This window comes from Chelon labrosus, assembly GCF_963514085.1.
Source record: "Chelon labrosus genome assembly, chromosome: 4".
In the NCBI taxonomy this organism is placed as follows: domain Eukaryota; kingdom Metazoa; phylum Chordata; class Actinopteri; order Mugiliformes; family Mugilidae; genus Chelon; species Chelon labrosus.
In genome coordinates, this window is record NC_140340.1 from 25352288 (window position 1) to 25373718 (window position 21431).

General features: G+C 42.5%; 1 protein-coding gene across 1 annotated transcript in view; it reads left to right on the forward strand.

The window, feature by feature from the left end:
- The window catches only part of cdh4 (cadherin 4, type 1, R-cadherin (retinal)), a gene marked incomplete at its 3' end in the record, with an annotated part of 183504 nt that overhangs the window by 144203 nt on the left and 17870 nt on the right, over positions 1-21431 (forward strand). The window contains exons 7-9 of the mRNA XM_084543582.1: positions 2826-2970; positions 11918-12090; positions 20308-20445. Of these exons, the coding sequence (XP_084399708.1) occupies positions 2826-2970; positions 11918-12090; positions 20308-20445 (456 nt within the window). The remainder of the gene's footprint in view (positions 1-2825; positions 2971-11917; positions 12091-20307; positions 20446-21431) is intronic.

Here is a 21431-nt window from a genome sequence, read left to right on the forward strand (position 1 = left end):
AGAGGAAAGAGAGACAAGGCTGCTGTTTTTGACAGACTAGCACCAAGGGGAAGTGATCTGTGAGGTGAGGAGAGTGGGTGTTAGCCTGAGCTTCAGTTTTGTCAGACAGAGTTACTGTGAGGCGGCAGGGAATACGCAGAATTGAGCAAATATAAGTATGTCTCTTTTTAATTTCATTTTTGTTTGCATGAATCAGACTTAAAGGGAGGGTTCATGCTCGGCTTTTACATGAATGCACCAGTCACAATCAGACGTGTGTCTTCAAGTGGCTGCAAATATATGATAAGCAAAATTAGAAATTGGGTGAAGAAATTTTATATTAATTTTCTTTTTTAACATTATTGTTATTACAACAATCAGTAAACTCCAAATGTATTTATTTTATCCATTTTAACCAGGCCTGCAATAATTTTGTGATCGTGATTGTTTGTGTTGACAAATCGCTAATCCACACTGCCTGAACATTCATTCATTCATTCATCTTCTATACCCGTTTAGTCCTGTTAAGGGTCACGGGGGTCTGCTGGAGCCTATCCCAGCTGTCATCGGGCGAGAGGCAGGGGTAATTTTGAATTTTTACAAAAACAAGAGGGAAAGAATTATTGAATTGACTGACCATTGTTGGACGGGCTGTGTATGAAATAAATACTAAACAAGACTACAAACCTATGCCCATGGTAGCCGCTCTGTGACACAAACAATTATTTTTAGTGATTTTAAAAACTAACTACAGCTCATGGGAATGTCATTCATATGGCTGGTGTTTAGTGTTAAACTTAAGTACTGAAATATTGACCTGATTACAGCTTTGGTGCAAAAGTGTGGGTCACTAATCAAAGGCGTTAGGATGCATTGTCTCAGGATGGTACAACCTACAAGTCATTAGACTTTATCTTCTAGTAACTTTGCATCCCAGAGCCAAACCACTAAAGTAGCTAAAAATAAGTGACAAAGAGTAGTTTGTTGAAAAAGCGTCTATAGTTATAATGTATTGACAGGCAGGTAGCATGTGGAGTAGCGACAGATCAAATCGTTCAGCGGAATGTAAAAATAGAGAGAATCTAGGGAGAATTCAGTGCAAACACCGTCAAGCACCATGCAAGTGTAGTTGTATATTGGAGCCAATGGGGCGAGCACAAGCCGTGTTTCTCCTCTGTGGTTGGTCCAGTCATGCTAAAGCTCGCCCTGCAGAATACTGATGTCACTTCACACACATATATTTTTAGCCTGGGCAACATACCCTCAGATTACATTTCCAGTTCTGCCTTTGAGCACACTCACATAGAAAAATATGCATAGAAAAGTGAATATATATATATATTTATATATATATATAGAAATATAAGAAAATAAGTATGAACATACACATTGAAATCCACAGACAGAAAGGACACAACGGGCTAACACACACAGTTTAATACAAGGACATTATCATCACACACACTCCACACAGAAGCATACCCACATCCTCAGCGTGCGGTGTTCGCAGCTGAGAAAACAGATTGGGCTTGTTTGTTTGTTGAGTCTCCTCTCCATGTTTGTTTGCTGTGCTTCAGCCAATGGAAAACTAGCATCTTGAGGATCATTAAGTGGCTAAAGAGAGCTCTTTTGATTGGCTGTGTGTGCTTCCTCAGCGTGCATCTCTGTGCCTGTCAGTGTCCGTGTTAATATGCGTAAACATGTGTCTGAATTGGTGTTTGGATGCATGCGCGAATGCTCAAGCGGCTGCGTGTTTGGGCACGCTGTGATACATCCCTGACAGGCGGGCACAAAAGCCGACATGATTAGTTGTGTTTCCGTGAAGGCAGGTGCCGCCATTCAATCTTTCATGTCACCCCACAATGCATCATGACTTCCCGAAAATGGGCTGACAGGCAGATCCTCCTTGACTGTGTGCAGACAAAATATTTTGCTGCCAGTGTGTCGGTTTTAGCCAGAATGAGAGCCCTTCCCCATTTACCAAGCCAAGCTGTGATTGAATAACATTTCTGCAGAGGATATGAATTTCTAGGCAATTGAATGAGAGTAATGTAAGTCACGGTGAACAGTGCCGGTTCGGTTCCAGGGCTATTACAAAGCTTTGCGTTATGGTAGATATCATTAGTGGGGATTGGTGGGGAGTGGAGGGTGTGTAGCAGCAGTGGTGGAGATTAAGACATCGCGCTGTAGATGATGATTGCTTTTGTCAGTCCTCCCTGTTCGAGCCCTCTCTCCCCCACACTGCCTCTTTGTATTTTCATCTCTCATTTACTTACACAAGACTCAGTCACTCTCCCCCTCTCCTTCCCATCTCGTTCGCCGTTTCCCTGCAAAGCTTTTTTTTTCTTCAGCCTTTTGCCTCTTTGCTCTCTCTTTTCTCACACTGTGCATTGTGAAGGAAGGGCTCATCAGACGGAGACATCCATCCAAATGGCTGGCTTTGTCAAAACAAACCGAGACAAACATGCTCCCTGAACAAAAAGAAGCCACAGCTTGAGCAGCAACACCTCTCTGATATTTTTGTGGGCCTCTGGCTGTGCTAACAACAAAATAGGTGTTGTTTGTGTGTCTGGAACATTTCACTACTTTGCCCCTGTCTGTGTTGTTGTGGGCCATGCCAGGATACCAACAGGATATCCGTGCCCCGTTGGCAGACAAGAAACAGGATATTTGCCAGTTAAATGAAATTGCCAATAAACAAAGTCAAGGTTGCGGCGTGTGCTGAGTATGTTCCGGTCCAGACTGGCTGCAGAATTTCATATCAATCAAGTCAGCACCCTGTTGTCAACGTTATCTGCCACTGATTGCTACTGATGCTTTCTATGTTTCATCACGTGTGTTCACAGTTGCGTGCCCATGCAGTGGACATGAATGGGAACCAGGTGGAGAATCCCATCGATCTCTACATCTATGTGATCGACATGAACGACAACAGACCTGAATTTCAGAACCAGGTGTACAACGGCTCTGTGGCCGAGGGTTCCAAACCAGGTAAGAGCTCTACTAGATACAGATTCGTGTGCAGGTTAAGTGAGACGATTCTGTGAAGTATCTTGAAATACCTACCTGTTCATTGTTTACCTTTTTCTTTTTGCGTGGATTTTCATACTTCAGACTCAAAGTTTTCAAACTGTGAGAGAAAGTTGAAGAGGTGTGGGAGGAGAGACTTGAGGCAAAGTTATTGTGTGACGTGAAACAGACATACTGTATACGCTGGTGTTCTGAAATTAACTTGAAGTTAATCATCGCCTCACATCAACATGGTCAGCTGCAGCTCTGACTCATGCTCAAATACGAACACAGAGACAGGATATATAGTTTTCAGTGTGACTGATTTAGCGGCACTGTTCAGATAAATGTCCATACATGGGCTTCGTAAAAAAAAAAATAGACGTGCCTCATAACGTTGTAGAATCATGGCCATAATCATCCACCATCACAGAAAAATCACATTTACTTACGCGTATGGTTGTGATACCAGTAAATGACACTAAACAACATGCAAAGTTATATTGTTCATTTACAGATGGGCCCATTCGATGTATAAGCTTGAAGACAAAGTTAAGTAAATTGTCTAGGATTCACAGGTAAAGGTTTAATATACTGTAGTTTGATCATTATAAATATGAGCTCCTGCAGTAGGTCTACTTAAGAGCTTAGATGGAAAGTCATGAATCAGTGTATCTAGACTTAGCTAATCATCCACGTACTGATCCCAGTAACTGCCCTTCAGATGCAGTAAAACATTCGGTAAACTCCAAATGTATTTATTTTATCTGATTTAACTAGGCCTGCAACAATTATGTGCTCAAACTTATTGTGTTTGTTGACAATGACAGACAACAATGACAGACCTTAATCCACACTGCCTGAACAGTGTTCCTGTAATTTGTATTTTTACAAAAGCAAGAGGGAAAGAATTGTTAAATTGATTGACCATTGTTGGACGGACTGTGTATGAAACAAATCAGACCGATCTTTTCTCAAGTGCAGCTCATCTCATACTCATCATACCATTTCTGTTCAATGTTAATTCTTAAGAGCAATAGAGTTTGTCATTATTCATGATATTCATGAATGTCCATATATTCAGCCTTTTTTCTAAAACGTGACACAGTGACTGTACAATTAGTTAGTTATAGATCGTTTTTGTGCCCTTTACATATTTAGTCTTATATAGTTTTGTTCCCTTACCTTATTCTATTTTTTTTATCTAACTTGTATTTTTGTGCAATGTTGCCCTCCTGCTGCAACAACTCAATTTCTTATCTTATTAAAAATGCAGTGATGCCACGTTCTTTTATTTTATGACCTTTTAAGGTCATTGTTTTCATGATTGCTCCAGTTTTATCCGGGATTGCCTCAGGTAACAAACCACACTTTCAGTTTCAATTTGTCATAACGAAAAACTCATAAAATATGTGTAAATACAAGCGCGCAATCATTTTAAAATGTAACCATTGAAGCAATTAATGCATGGAAAATCACCACTTATGCTGGCACTTTCATAGCTTCATCCTGTGCTCTGCTGAGAATAACTAATGCCACAATCCATTCAAAGCTGTACTTAAAAGTGATTTATGAACAGCTAAAAGGTTTTATTGCTTTAGTTAATTTTAATTTAATCAATACTTAGAATTGAAAGCATAAACTGCATGAAATTACTCTACCGCAAAGTCTCTGATTGCTTAAGGATCCTGTTCACATTTTAGCTTTCTACTTCGACCAATCAAATTCTCATTTTGTCCTTCTGAAATCAATCATCAATCTTGTTTAATGCAGCCTTGAATTAATTTGGCAAATGAAGCCTTCAAAGTGTGAGTGCGTTGTGCTTCTGTGAAGTTTTCAATTGATTCAGACAGGAGCGAGTTCATGAGATAGTTGCGTTACAGTATCTTGGCTGGATGCATCATTATCAGATTCTGCAGAGCATGGAGAGATGTAGACCTTCCCTCCGAATCCTGGAGCAGAGTTGTGGACAATCCAGAGACGAGAGCTGAATGTGCAAGTAGCCCTCATGTCTCGACTGGAAGAACTCTTGTTCTAACAATCAGACCCCGAGGACCCATGTTTGTCTTCACAGCGTTCAGATATTGTTCTGCTGCAAAGTTTAATCTCAGGGGGATTTGTAAACAATATAGGGAAGCATGTTGTGCATGTGTATGTGTGTGTGTACGGATGAGCAAGTGCGGGATTGGGTTTGTGTGTGTGAGCAGTGGTTACTCCTCAGTGGAGCGTGGGTCTATGTACAGAGCTGCTAATTAGCGAGGGCAACCACACATTCCAAAAGCTTCTTTCTTTGTTTTTCACTCTGATACTCTCTGCGTAGTTTCAAAAGAGAGCGGCAACGACAAAAGTGTTTGAATTAAATGTTGCACAGAGCAGAATGAAATCTGTGATACCGATTAACAAGAAACACAGAAAGCTATGTACGGTATAATTGCTCTGCCCTTCAATGGCAATCACTGCCGAGTAACCTTTGTTTGTGGAGTACACGTTGTTTTGTGTCAAGAGTCCAGAGTCAAAAAAGCGTATTGTCTGTAGAGTACAGCCCTTTAAGTCTTGCTTTGCCTTGTCATCGGTTTCTGAATTGATGAATTTCAATCAGGGAAATACACTGAGTTTTGACCTAATTGCCCATTCAGCCAAAGAAAGCACGAAGGACAGTGTTTCATCTTCAGGTTCAATGGAAGGCACTTCCATACTTTTGTGGCCCATTTACGCCTTTAATATGTCGTCAGTGAGTTAACTCTTTTTCTATTAATGGGCCCAGTTTAGATCTCAAGTTAAGTACCACACAGTTTTGCTAAAGTGCGTTTTCAAACCCAGCTGCACTAATTCCAAGGCTGCAGTAAGAGAACGTCTGGTAGATATGCACTTAAGATGAGGCACATAATTAATATCACTTCTGACTTTGAACAAACTCTTTTCCGTGGCCCTTTCTTTTACACACCAGAATCTCTGCTACATTGGATGACAGGCAACAACCAAAAATATTTAATTATCCACTCTCTGAGGCTGGCTCCATCACAGAGGATTACCTTATACTTGTTATGGATGAGCCTCACATTCTCTCAATTTTTCAGCCCCTCACCTGTACCTAGAAAACACCAGCTCAGCTGCTTTTTTATAAACTCTTGTGCCTCTCCCTCCTTCTTAGTGTATTATTATCTGCACTTCTTCATTAAATGTTGTGAAAAACTGCCATTTTCAGTGATTAACAAAAGACCCACCAGATCACTGCTGAGCTTCACAGGCCCTCAGTGTGCAGCCTGTATTTGCATGCTGCTTAGATGATTCTCTGGACTAGAAGGACCATTAAATCTCTCAGGTGCTACCCCAGGAGTCACGCTGTCTTCCATCCTAGCAACAGGTGGACAGTGGAAACCTGTCGCAGCACTGCAGCTGACAGGAGCTGCTCTGGGCAGCGATGCCACTGGGCATAATATACCTCAATTTTCTCTCCCAGTGTAAAAAGCAGATTTAAAAAGTGATGAAAACTTAAATAATATTAACACACGCTATCACATAATTATTCACAACCAAGAGCAGTCACATTCAAAACATTTTTTCAAGCTATTCACAAAACAGAAAAAAAAAATTACAAGCTTAATGAATTGGTATTTAATTATGTGCGGAATTTCAGGTTATGTGAAGAAATGTTTCCAAAACTATTAAAAATATATTTCCTGTCCTACCTCACGATACCCTAAATGTATTTGATTCCTTTGGTTACATGGAAAGAACCTAAAGCCTGGGTATACATACTAACAGAGTTTTAATAAAACTAATTAATTTTTTTTAAATTCCTTCTCTGCATTTAACCCATCCATTCGTACACACACACAAAGAGTAGTCAGCACACTTGGAGCTGTTTGCAGTCACGTGTGCGGGACCTGGGGATCAGTTTGTGGGATCGGTTTCTTGCTTAAGGCACCTCAGCCGTGGACGTAGAGTGGATCCGAACCGGTGACCTTACAGTTCCAAATAAACTAATCTAAAATCCAATCATTGGAACAAAGACATGGGTGTCATTCATCTTCACCTCAACTGTTTATTTAGTTCTAATAGGCAGTATATGATATATATACTTTATATTTGAAAATTTTGAATAATTTATACTGAATAATTCTAAATAGCGAACAAAGGTAGTATATGCATTAAGCTCCAGTGATATCGCTTTCAGTATCCTCAGACCCAGATATCAAAGGTCCTCTGACACGTTACAAATCTAGCGCTGTGTGAAAGCCATCAAAGAGTTCGGCCTACAGGGAACCACCCTTATCAGCATCACCAGATGTTGCGTAGGGAGAGATCCAATCAGGCACTGCCTGTTTGAAACCGTTACACTGGTCACTCTCCGCCACCAGGCCCCTGCTCAGTAACAAATAAACCTGTGACTAACAGAATTCATTTGTGCCGCTAATCAAAATGAGTACACTACATAGAGTTGTTGTTAGTAAAATGGAATTCAATTTGAAACTAAGTGGATGTTTGGTCCTTACTTACTTTTACTTAATGACATGAATGTGCACAGATGTGCTGGGTTAAGCACTTGTTGTTAAGCTTCTATAAGCCCAGCTAACACATAACAACATGAAATGGAAAAAAATAATACATGAAATACCAGTGTCATATGAAAAAAGTACAGAAATACTAGGACTTCTTCAAGGCTCTGACATTGTGTTTGTAATTTATCTCCATCTGAGCCCTTACATGTGGCCTCAGATAAAGATTTGTGGCGATGGCGCGACTTCTTCTTCACCAGAAAGCTCTTGTGTTCTGAGGCTGCAGTGTAACATCCTCTGAACATCTGCCCTGTGATGTTCTGTCCTCTCCCTCTTCTCCCTGACTCTGACAGCAAGTTGTTCCCTTTTATGGACCGTCTTTCTCAAAAAAAAAAAGCCCTCTGAAATGAGAGAGCAAGATCAAAACCAGCAGCTGAGTGCCTTCTCTCACAGTCGATTTACCCTCCCATGGGGTCACGGGGGGACTACATTTCTGTCTATCTGTCTATCTAACAGTTGCAGAGAGATTTAAGAGACTTTCTCTTGACATCTTGTCTGGGGTGAGGGTAATTAGTGATTGGTATGTGAGCAGGGAGATGGAGTGATGGAGGCAAATAAAGATGGTGGATCCTTAGGGACAGTGGTTAGCAGCACCAGCTTAAGGATGCTTTTAATTTTTTGAACAGTTTGTTAAAGCAACTTGGAGCAAAGCGTCAATTTTACCTGAAGACATGACCTACAGGTAAAATTTTAATCCACCGAGTTTTCCCAAATTGTGTGTTTAACTGCTGACATGCCATCAAAAACAGAAACACCATTCTAACCTTTCTTCTGAATAACATGCTTAATGTTCTTCCACAAAGAACACAGAGCACTCCTCAATAGTGTCACAACATTGTAGTCCAAGGACCCTAGGGTGTCAGTGTTCACCTGCTTTTCTGACAAGTCACGTTCAAGTGGAGTTGGGATATACTATGAGGCCCCTGAGCCTTTAACAGATTCCAGGTATAATGTTTCCTGTTTTCTTTTTTTCTTTTCCATTTCAAACCAGCCCCTTCGACAGGAGCTGGATCTACCAGTGTGACAACACTTTGTTGAGATTCAGGAGGTGCGCACACCTGCAGATCCTGTGCGACCTGCAGTTACCCGCAACTCCTTTATTTATTTTTACGCACAGAGCCACAGAAATGTTCATGTGTATTTTCAGAGCGCGGTAACTCCAGCTTAAGCCAAGTTTGCAGTGGAGAAGAAGCCATTCAGGGTCATGATTTTTCAGTTAATTTAGATCATTTTTTTTTATTATTTTAACAAAGACAAGGATTAAGTATTGCATGTCCAAAAATGAGACACAACTAATTAAGACTGTCCCCCTAGTATGTAAGTCACAGTTTCTGTTGAACATTTGGAGTCTCTGAGTCCAAACCAAAATAAACGTGATCACATCCTCTTTCCTGAAAAGTCGGAAGAATGTGCTAACCATTTATTTTTATACTGTATATATCGGCTAAGTAGGTCTATCTATGACAGTTCAACTGATATCCAAGTGAAAAATCAGTGGAGTGCTCCTTCAGGGAACCAGCTAATGCAGTTGCTTGTGTTAAGGACAGATGGTTCAACCGAGATAATTTTAGACCTATTCGAGCCTATTCAGAAAACAAATGTGGCTTTTACTGCAGCTGGAACCTCGGACACTTGAAATCACTCCCGACACTTAGCTATTCTGTTGCTTTCCTGTATAATGAGCAAGGGTTGCTGCCTGTGCTTCAGCCCCTGTGGTCCCAGATAAAAGTATGCAGGAAAAGATTGAGAGACATGCTGTAACAAAAGAGAAAAATATTCCTTTGATCTGGCCCTTGCACCAAGGTATGAATGCCGCATGCCTCATTCCTAGTGGCTGTTTTTTGACTTTTTTCAAATGGTTTGGGAGTATCTTTGTGTCTTCACCGTGTAGTGGGCACCATTAGAGGCTCTTGTCTGAAAACTCCATGTTTCTCACTTCCACCTAGATTCACCTCTTACCTCCCTTACCTCTCAACCTCTACCTCTCCTTCTCGCTCTCTAGCTACTGTACCGCAGCCACTTTTTCCTCCTGAAAGGCAACCTCTATCTTCCCTCCGCTGATGAGAATTATTATCCTCTTACAGCGTCCCTCCCCTGCCCTCTCGCTCCCTGACATCCCCTTGTACTTTTGCTTTTAGTGGTCGTTATGAACTCTCACCACCATTCTCATCTTCGCTTTCTTCTTTTCCTGCTTTACAATTTCCTCCTCTGCCTCCGATCTTGAAATATGTCCGCGTCTCTTCCTGTTCTTTCTGTCTATATCCATCCTTCCTCTTGTTTTTTTGTTTTTTTCCCATCTCTTTCTAATTGGGAGGCAGATGTTGACTCCAGTTGATTAATGTTTAGGCAGCACATAGACTCCACCGGTGATCTCCAGTCATGTGAGAAAAATGGCCAACAAAATGCGCGCCTGCCACCAAATTTTCAGGTCCAGCGATTTTGGCGGAAAAGCAATTAGGATTTGGTATTAGTGTTCAAATTAAATAGGAATTAAGCAGGATCAAAGTTTAACCCTTCCCAGTCGCAGCCTTCCCTGTTTGGATCTGACTGCACGCCATTGTCATATCTCTGAATCCTCCACATTGAACTGAAAAGTAACAGCATGGGATTCATTATGCTCCGTTCCTCCCTGCAGCACTGGGAAGGTTGATAGTGTATTGACGCCATCCTTGGAGAAATAGCCGTAATTGTTTTTCTTTTTCCTGTCTTTCCTTGGACTCTCTTCTTTTCCTTGCTGGTCAAAGTGACAAATCCTGCTTTGAAACTTAATGAAGTTTGAAATAGAATTTGAGGCTACAATTATCCTGTCCATGCAGGCTGTCACAGGAATGATGGTGCCATCTACACCCAATTATAGGAATTGAGACACCTGTAACTGCTCAGACCCACAGGGGACCACCAAATCTGCCATGAACGCAGCTCCCTGGATTTGGACATTTACATTTATGATTTGGAGGGTGGTGAAGCGAAACATTTTTGCTGATGCTCTACTCTTAAACATAAATGTTTTTTTTCTGAATATTTTTGATGTCTTTTGATGTGCTAATTGAACATAGCTAATTTCATACCTGCTCAGCATGGCACCCATCACCCACGGCCTTCCATAGTGAGCTAAGCAGAGTGCTTATGCATTAGTTGCTGAGTTACTTTTTGATGCCCCCAACATCAAAACAGAACTATAATTTAAACCATATTTACTAAAAGTAGACATTATACCATACTCATTATCACTTTTACTCTCCTCTTTGTACTTCATCTATGTGTTGTCTCTGTCCTTTAAAAATTTTCTCTATATGCACGGTCTTCACATCGAGGCATGTTTGTGCTTCAACCGTCTCCTCTCTCTCCTCCCTCCTGACAGTCCCTTTTCTCTCAGCAGCAGCAGTGGCAGCAGCCTGTAAATGGCTGCCTGATGGAAAGTGACATTTTCACAAAACCCTGAGAGAGAGGCGAGGTGATCTCTCCTCTTTCCAGCACAAAGTGCTCCTAATTGCCCGGTTGCATTTGTGAGCCCAGCTGACAAACTTGTGCAAATCAATAACGCTGCTAGAGGACGATGCAGGGACACAAGACCTCTCAACCTGATACGGGGGGGGGGGGGGGGGGGGACACAAACAAACACATGCATACAGATGCACACGTGTGCCTGGACTTAAACATACATACATTGCTCCTGCACACTGAAACACTCCCACCGCCTCTGTGCTGTCTGCCTTAAATGGCAGTGTTTATCTGTGATTTTAAGACAAATAGGGAGAGAGTATTGGAGCATTAAGGGCAGCCACGGTGCAGCCAAAGGCTAAGATAATGGATGGTGGAAATGGCAGAAGACCCAGTGCTGCTCATTACTAAATGGACTCTGCGGAGGTGGAATCTTTGTGCTACAAGCTTGATATATACAGAGGACACAACAGCACAGCTTAAAATGGGGGCTCATTTAACAGATTTTGTTTTTGTTTTTGTACTCCGCTCTGTAATAGCTCTCATTCTGAAAGTTGTTTTCTGAAGAACAGAGAATGTCACGGCAATTTGAAAAGTCTGATTGACTTGTTTCAGTGACATAAATGGGTTTGTTGTCTTCTCTCAGCCCCCTTTGTCGTCTTTGATATTTCCTGCAAATTCATTAGCAGTAATGGGCTTACAAGAAACCTCAGTTTCTCTGTACATGTTTTCAAAATGTATGTGTGCGAAGGACCTTGAGAAGCACGTCTTGTATTTTAATGAATGTCACTTGCTTGTTTTTCTTCTTTGCTTTCTTCCCAGCTTGACCGCTCCTGGTGCTGTGTGCACTGATGTGCTTTGCCTGTGTTACAGATTATTCCGCTGTGCAGCTCTCTTGAGTCTGAGTCTCCCTGTGCTGCTCTCCACAGGCTCATCGGTGATGCAGGTGACAGCCACAGACTCGGACGACTCCACCACCGCTAACGGCATGGTGCGCTACCGCATCCTCTCACAGACACCCCACAGCCCCATCCCCAACATGTTCACCATCAACAGCGAGACTGGAGACATAGTTACAGTGGCGGCCGGCCTGGACAGAGAGGTCAGTGCCTGCTGTGTGTTCAGTGTCCCTGTTAGTGTCAGCTTTACTGGTCACCACCCAGCCGTAAGATACAGCTTCAATAATGTTTCACATTCTATTATAATACTTCCCAAGGGAAACTCTTGCAATGAATCCAGTGATACAGATCAATGAACTGTCAACCAATGTAATTAATGTATAATCCATAGCAACAGGGATCAGCTAATAGGAGTTTCCTTTGTTTCTTTGTCAGCTACTTATATATAAAAATACACAGGTCAGCCATAACATTATGACTAATATTTTATAGGTTTTCCTTGTGCCTCCAAAACAGTTGTAACTCATCAGAGAATGGACATGGGCCTTCTGAGAGTGTCCTGTGGTGTCTGGCAACAGAATGTTGTTAGTGGGGCCCTTTGAGTCCTATGGGTTGAGGGGAGGGGCCTCTGTGGATCATCCCACAGATACTTGATTAGTTTGGGATTTAGTGAATTTGGAGGCCAGGTCAACACCTTGTGCTGTTTTTCATGTTCCTGCTGAGTTGTTCCTAAACCGTTTTTATGTGTGTGCTTGTGTCAGGCTGCGTCCTGCTGGGGATGGCTGCTGCCATCAAGGAGTGTCATTGCTATGGGGTGGGGGTGCCTGGTCTGGTCTAGGTGGGTGGTACATGTCTAAGTGACATCCACATGAATGCCAGGTCCAAACGTTTCCCAGGAGAAGATTGAATTGCAAACTTTACCAAAAGAATCTGGTATGCAGGCAAGATGTTCTAGCACACAGATTAATTTCTTTTGGAAACACTTTTCCAGGTCAACAGTCAACATTTAACCCAAACCTATCCATTTGTATGTTTGATTTGACAAGATTTCCTACATAGATCCTTGTACTAATTTTATTTAAATGGATGGCAAATGACCAAACAATTTGTCAATGTCCTATTAGTATCAATTTGTTGTTTTCCTTTATTAATCTGAATAAACTTGTGTGAAATGACCCATTGAATAACTGCTCCTGTAAACTCCAGAGCAAATCTTAATCCTGGACGTAACCAAAGTTTTAAAATGTCTTGATCACTTTCTGCTACTTTGGTCCTTTCAAACATGTCCAATAAAACAAACCAAGCAAAATATCAACTAATTAATTTGAACCATTTGCTTGTATTCTTATTGTGTATAAATATAAATGAGGTTATTCACAGAGCATAATGGTCGCGTAGATCCAGTACCTCTCTGCTGATGAGGTCGCGGGTGTGTTCTTTTCGCTGTCTTCTTTTGCCTCTTCCACTGCAGCCGTGTCTGTTGCTTGCCGTAGTTTTCTGCCAACCCACACACACCACCAACACTGCAGCTCGAGTCATCCCTGCTCCATGTTATTCTGCTAATGAGGGAGGTCACATAGGGTCAACCGTTGTTTATCCCAAGCTGCATCAGGTGACCGTTGGCAGCAGTGTAATGTGGCAGATTGCTCATCTTTCAGTCTTTCTCTCACACAGTAAAACAAATGTGTCCCCTATCTCTGTGAGGTGCAAGATACAAAAATGTGCGACTGGCAAATTCAGGAAACATTCAAATTCATATGCTGCCATTTTAAGAAATCTCATCCTCGTAACTTAGTTGGCTGATTTTTACGACCAGCATAAAAGCACCATTGAGTGTGTCTCATAATGTTTATATTCTGAGAAGTCCCAATGGTCCCTCTCGGCACTAAACCTGGCCAGGCAACACTTTGGAAATTAAAATGTGATTTTACCAACAGCAAAGCGAGCGTATTTAGCAAATAATTACGGTTAAACTCTCAAGTACAGAACCAGGTTTTGATAAAAGAAGAAACAATACATCAATGCTCCTTCCTTATCCAAGTTTTATATGGAGCTGGCGCGGCATGATGGTGTGGCACATTTGTGGGACAATATAAATTGGTTCGAGTGAATGCGGGCCAGGCCTGTGTCCCTGTTTCCAGCTTGGCCCAGGCGGCAGCAGTAGCAGCTGATGTGAGTGAGGGAAAGCTCATTAATCTGGACACATCAAGCCAGGCACAGTCCCACCTGCTTCTGATCCTCCCACTAAAACTGGGACACACCTGGGAGTTCACCCACCTGCTGTCAAGGTCATCAGCGCAAACAAGCACAGACACATGGGCACATGTACTCATGCACATATGTTGTGTGTATGTAGTGAAGCTCATGCAGAACGAGGAGAAGCAGTGCACGTGAAGTATACCATCCCAAAGAGAGGCTATCACTCTGGGTCTGTGCAGCCAGGGTGGTGTATGCATGCTGTGATGTACGGATATGAACATCCAGACATGTACAGCATTGACAGTGAATACACAGCAAAAGTCTGCAGAATATATTCTCCTCTCATATTTTTCATTCTGTCACACAAGCCTCATCCACCATGCTGGTGTCTAATTAGAATATTCATGTGCTAATTAAGGGGTGAAGCAGGTTCTCTCGTGTTCAGGAGAACAGGAGGTTATCCTGGTATCACTTACCTCTGACACAGCTGAATACCAATTATTCTTCTTAACCTCCCCCAACCTCTAACCCCCCTCTTCCCCCGACCTCACATGCTTCCGCGTGTTCCAGCCAACAGGCTAACAAGCTAACATGTGTGCTCGTTACGTCCCAAATTTCAACATATAACTTGACGGCTTCTATGTGGATTTGGGGTTTCGTGTGTTTCTGTGATGATTAAAATCATCATTCCATCAGGTTTAGGTTAAGGTTCTTACAGTTTTTGTTTTTGTACGTGTTAATAACATGCTGTACTTAAGACAGACTTGTCTGTCAGTCTGACAAGGAAGAGACACATTTTTAATGAAGTACAGTTCTGATGCAGCAGGTAGCAGAGTGGGACATGTCAGAGTGCCACAGCTGGCATCTGGGCTCTCCCCCTGTGCCCTTTCTCTATGGCAGCAGTTCCACTGGCACGCAGAGCTGTTGTCTTTCATTACCACAGGCTGTCTCAATCTCCCTTGAGCCCTGAGTTGGAACCGTCTGGTGTGGCGTGGTGCAGTGTTGTCCGGCGCCAGGCCGTCCCCCAGGGCTGATGCCAACACTGCGCTGGACTGTCGCACTGTCGATTAGGATATCGCCTGGACTGCCTCAAGGACATTAGTGCCCACAGCCCGGCTCTGTTAGGATCTGCAGAGCCCGACTGGGGATACAGACTGGGAGCCGACGTCCTATAGGGGCCTGGGGCTTTATTGTCTAAGAGATGTTGAGTTATGTTAATTCTCCTTCTTGTTGCGGAGCTCCAGAATCCAGACAGATAAGTCATCTGAGGATTGTGAGCTGGTTGCTGAGTGAAGAGTATTGATGCATGTAGGTTGATGATGACTGCTTGTAGCCACATTCAACAGAAAATATCCACTCAATATCTGCTTTATTACATGCGCCTACCCGATATCGAACTGTCTTTTCAGAAAAACTGCGAGTCCATTCCTTTGTTGGTTTCTTGCTTTATCAATCCCCTTGATCTTTCAATATAATATATCCACAGTTGGTCTGGGAGAGCGGGGAATAACTTAAAACTAGATGCAGAATATGATGAGCCAATTTGTATTTCAATCTTCTGCTGTCGCTTCTAGAAGCCTAAAGTTAACCGGAGGAAAAGCCTTGGCCGAGATAACAAACCCTTGACATCCTTGAGTAGGAAAAAAAGTAATAGGAGCAAAACTACATTAAAAGATGAGTTACAGTCTTAAACTTAACTTGTTATCAAGAGAAAAGAGAATTGGAAAAGTCAAGTCTCCACACATTAACTTATGGAGGTACTGTACGCAACAATGACACTGTAATACAATCTAACAAAACCTGATGAATTTCAAGTCCAAATGATCCTACCTCCCAGTCTCATTCTTATCTTCCTTAAACTGGAAATGTCAGGCTTGCACTTAAGGGCCCATCCATTTAGTTTTGGAGGGTGTGAATTCCTTTCTCTGCTAGTTAGTGCAACACTTTGGTCCAGACTGAAATCTTGACAAGTTCAGGATGGATTGCTGTGAATTTTTTTTTCCCTTTGGTGATTTCTTGTAGCCCAACCAGACAGTTAAAGTTTTCAGTTATGTTTTTAGAAATCTCATCATCTTTTGGATGAATTTACACAACATTTGTTACTTTGGTGGCCTCCGACTTTTCTCCTGGTTGTTTTAACAAATGTTTTCAGTTTGAAAGAATTTCAGTGAACTTTGGTGTACACATTAATGTCCACATTGAGTACATGGAACATCTAACACCACTGTCAGATAAATTTTACTTTCACTCATGACTAAATGTAAGCAAAACTTACGACATTCCCCTTAACGTCTGCTTTCTTTCTGTTAATACCAGCTGTTCACATGTTAGAATGCTCACATGCGAAGCTAAGTTTGGTGCAGATCTACAAATTAACTTGTAGAACCTATTGACAAGGAACGAGATGGTGCAGAAGCTTTCTGGTTTGTGTTTGTAGTCAGAGTAGCAGCGACCATTTAGGCTGCAAGCCTGATGGAATTGGTCTGGAACACCTTCGTTGGAAACAGAATATGCTCTGGCAAAGATCTGTCAGGCCAAACAAATGATTTGTGCGCCATGGATTTGAACTTGTTTACAGCATGATGAGTCTGATTGGTTGCTGGACTATTCAAATGCATGATGACATATTATTTTTCCCTGTTTCAATGGAAGCACCCCCTATAATGAAATCCAAATGGCATGTTCTGCTACCAGAATTATATTCTGATAAGAATTCATCAATACACCAGCATAATAGGAGCTTTCCCCTAAGCCGTCTTCTCTTGCTCTTTCTTCTGCTACAGAGCAAGAGGCATTTGCCTACGATCCGGCTCTACTGTTCTCATGGGTTTGTGACATGTTGGAGCCAGCAAGTTTGGCAACAGCGTGTTCATCATGCTCATATTTACTTAAGTGTGTCATGTGTATTGTTTTATAATGCTCAGTTGGAAAATTAATTAAACCTCTTGCCCAGTCCCAATGTTTTATTCTGGCAGCTTTATTCATTTGTGACTCACAGCTCTTATTTATCCAGTATGTGACTCTGAGCTGTTTGCGTAAATGTGGGGGCGTATCTTATCAAGTGGATTCAGACTTTTTATCTTGGATTTACCTACGTATCTGAGTCAGTGCCTCTACAATGGGAGACAGAGAGCTTTGAGAGAGCAGCGTGCTACTGACAATGAGTCTCCACTGGCTTGTGTTCTCTTCAAACTGACGTAGGGCTGTTTCCATCTTTATCCCAAACTGCTAGACATCTCTGCGTGGATGAAGAGAGGGATTGATGATGAAGATGGAGACCAAACACACTTCTCTGCATATTTGAGGGAAGGATGTAAAAATAGAGTACACCAGTGCAGACTGTATCTCACTGAGTTTCCCAACTCACTTGAAACTGTAGATATCTCAGAGTTTCACCGTCACATGGATGAGTAACACAACTGAGCTGAAACAAGATCAACGAAACTGAACTACAATCTAATAAAATGGAATTAACTAGCATCAACTCAAGTTGAGTAATTTAATTATAAATGAAACTGTAGCGGGGGTTAACTGACACAAAGGGTCAGTGAGGTAGACAGAGAGTGCGGTCAAAGGAAGAAGGGAGCTGGTTTCTACAGTTTTTAGCCGAGCACTGGGCCGTTGATGCTGATTGTAAGTGACAAGCTAATGACCGTGGCCAGCAGGAGCCTGGCAAGCTGGAACACAATCCACAAATGAAACAAGTAAAGAGCAAGTCTTTCACTCATCTGGTCACCCACTCTTTACCTTCTTTGAGTGGTCCTTTACAGCACGCCAAATGAAAATGCACACTCAGCTCAGGTACAATTAAGTCACCACTGTAAGTGCATTGCCAAGAAACCACTCCTCTCCGCTTGCTTGCTCGACATTGGCTTACCAGTTCAGAGTGCTTTGCGAACAAAGTCCCACCGGAGCGCAAGTCCGTTAACTCACCATGAACAGCCAGCCTTTCTCCACCTGTCCTGACGGCTGCTTGGCTTGGATGGGCTTGACTTGGCGTGTTGAGTAGCTGATGGTGATAGCCTGAAGCCATTTTCCCATCCCTTTCTTTGGGCTCTTGTATGGTCAACAAATTTGAAAAGGGGATTGAGTTTTATTGTTGGCGGAGCTCTGTGTGCAGGTGTTTCTGAGGCCTCTGATGGATTTCAGCATCTGCAGATTACGTCTGTGACACTCGAGGCCACTGGAGGGAGTCTGGACTGTTGTTGTTGGTTGTGAGACAAGAAGCTGGATTTTCATGCCAGCACTGGACACTAATCTAACAGAGAGATTTTCTGTTCAGCACTTCTATAGGACTCATTAGAGGGCCCTTTACTGGCTTGTTCGGGTGGCCTCTTTTGGACAGCAGAGTGCGCTTGGCTGTGTGTGTGTGTGTGTATATCCTTGTAAGTGTGTCACACCTGTTCCCTCTCGCTGGAGCATTAGCGGATGTGTGTGTGTGCACTAGAAGGGCCATAAACTCACAACTGCTCTCAGATGAGTGATATAACCCTGCAGGATACGACATGTCAGCCACATCCCTACTGTGTGAGAGCTCCACCTGCTGGCTCAGCTCCAGTCATTTCTTTTCACCTTACCAAAAGAAGAAGCGTTCATCAAACCTCGAGCCTATTAGCTTCCTAGAGCCATCTGGTGCTATTTCTAGGTTGATGTGTGTGACCGGTTCTAAATGAGCCTGCAGAGAGACACATTCGTTGGAGGCTCTATTTACTGAAGCGCTCTATGTGGGGAGATGGTATTGATATTTCATTATGAGTCTAATAAAGGGCAGCCAGTATTGAGTTTTCATTAATAGGGTTGGTTTGGTGCAGATTAACATGTCTGTGCACTTCGTAATGACTTGGAGAAATGCTAAATGACTGCAGCTGGGTGTTTTAACTGGCCTCAATGCTTTGACGGAATCAACAATCAACTGCATCCTTCATGACTGGAGAAAGAGTGGGAGGGTGAGAAGGAGATGCAGAGATATACTCTGGCACAGAGACAGACAGTGAAAAGACAGCCGGAGAACAATGAGCAACCAAGATCCGATGAAAAAGATAGAAGGGGATCAAAAGAAACACAGAATGCGTTCGTACAAAGAACACACAATAAAGCAGAAAAAAGATACGGATCAGAGGAATAAAAAATTTTTTTTAAAAAGCAGAGGAGCTGCCACCTTAACTGCCATTAACTGCCACATCCATAGCTACATGTCTGGCTGGGTTTCTTCATGTTTCTCCAAGCAGCTCCACTGGTCATGAAGTCATTAGAATGTGTGACCTCGGTTGAATAAGGCAAAGCTAGCCTAGCAACAAACGAACATTAGACGATCACTCGGATGCATTGTGGATGTTCAACAAAGCAGCAGGCCCTGTGCAGTGAACAGTGGCCTGTCCTTGAAGTCCATTCTCTCACTGCCTTTCACTGCTGTAACACAATGGAGGCCTGAGCCAAATGGATTTATAGAAAGAGAAAGAAGCCACAAAGCAGAGAGGCTTACATGTATATACGTCAAGAAGGGGACACACACACACACACACACACACATGCGCGCGCACGCTCACAGAGTCATCCGACCAGTGTTGAGTCTGGGGACTGACTGAACTTTCAGCACCATGGACAGCATCATTGGCCTCCAGTTGTGCCGTCTCTGCCTCTTTGTTTCAGATGCTCTTTTTACTCAGTTGTGTCTAAACAAAGCTTTATGTCTGATGTCCTTTCTGGTCCTTGCAGTGTAATATTACAGTCCGTGCTTCAGTACACTCTGGGGCGACTCCCCCTCACTTTAACTGGACTAAATAAGGTCCGTTCACCTCCTGGTATTATCCGAAGCACCGTGGCGCGTCTTAAAGTGGCGGCACCCCCATTAAAATGAGTGATGATCCAGGTCTGTTCCCGCAGCGGAAAGCCAAGACTTTTAGGCAATAATGGATGGGCCTTTTACCAACACATCGCTCCCTCCTCTGCGTCTTTGTGTATGTTTGTTTGTTTTTGTGCATGTGTGTTGTTTACTATCCGTTACTGAGCGAGGAAGGTGTTCTAATGGTCTTAGTTACGTATTTCATCGAGTGGGTGGCTAGCTGCAAGAAAAAAAATGTGTATGCAATGCTGGGAGTAGGTGGAATCGTCATTCATGTATTTACAAATGGAAAATATTTATTTGGTCTATTTATGTCCTGTGTGTAGCAGGATTTTCAGACTTTGAGTGTGTTTTTTTCTTCTTCTGTTTCTTTTTACAGAAAGTCTCTCAGTACACCATTATTGTCCAGGCCACGGACATGGAGGGCAACCTCAACTTTGGACTGTCCAACACGGCTACAGCTCTCATCTCCATTACCGACATCAACGACAATCCTCCGGAGCTGACAGTGAGGACGGTGAGTCCACTTCAGTGATATTTTATCAATCTGTGAAAGGGTTGTGTGAAAATCACTAGTGAATGCAGTCTGACTTTGTGGGGGATATGATATAAATGGAAAATGAAAAAATATATTTTTTGTTGGATAATGAATAAGCTTTCATCAGCTAATTGCCTACACTACAGCAGCCCTGCTTCTGCTATCTTAGGACATGATTTTTCTCTTCAGAACTGTCTGACGGTTGACAGAATGCCAACTTATGTAATAGTTTTTTATTTAAAAAAACTAGGAAGTAGTTTGTATCTTTAGATACTAATAGTATTTTGAGATACTGGAGAAGCATATGTGCTTTTGTTTTTAAAATATATTTTAAATATATGTGCGATTCACCCAATAATTCTTCTAGTCATAGGTCATACTACCCAGACAGTTTCACCTAACAGCTTGACTGTGTATCTCGTATTCTAACCGCTTCTTATTTAGCTGCTGTTCTTTACCTTTATACCACTACTACTAGACTACTACATATACTACACGTATCCAGGCATCCTAGAGAAAGCCTGCACTCATATCATCTGTTCACATAAAAGACAGCAATCGTGAACTGTGGGCTCAGCACAGAAATAACCACAGCAACATACCACAGCTGACAAAGGACAGAGCAATAGGCATAGACTGTGACAGATAAAGACGCGCTTTGTGAAAGCCGACATATGGAGAGAGGGGGAAGGTACTGGTCAAGATAGGTTTTCTTCCTTCCTTCCTTTCTGTTGTTTCCCTGCTTGCAAGTCCTCTGGTGGCTCTAGTTTGTCTGCAGGCATCTGGCCCCAGTCCCTGATACCTCCACATTGGTCTGACAGGAAGGCACGCTACAGCTGGCCCACTTTTCAGCAGCAGTTTGTGTCTGTGTGTGTGTGGGTGGGTGTGTGTGTGGGTGTGCGGGCATGTGTTGTGTAGTTTTGAGAGTGAGAATGAATATATACACGCTCAGCTTTTTCCAACTT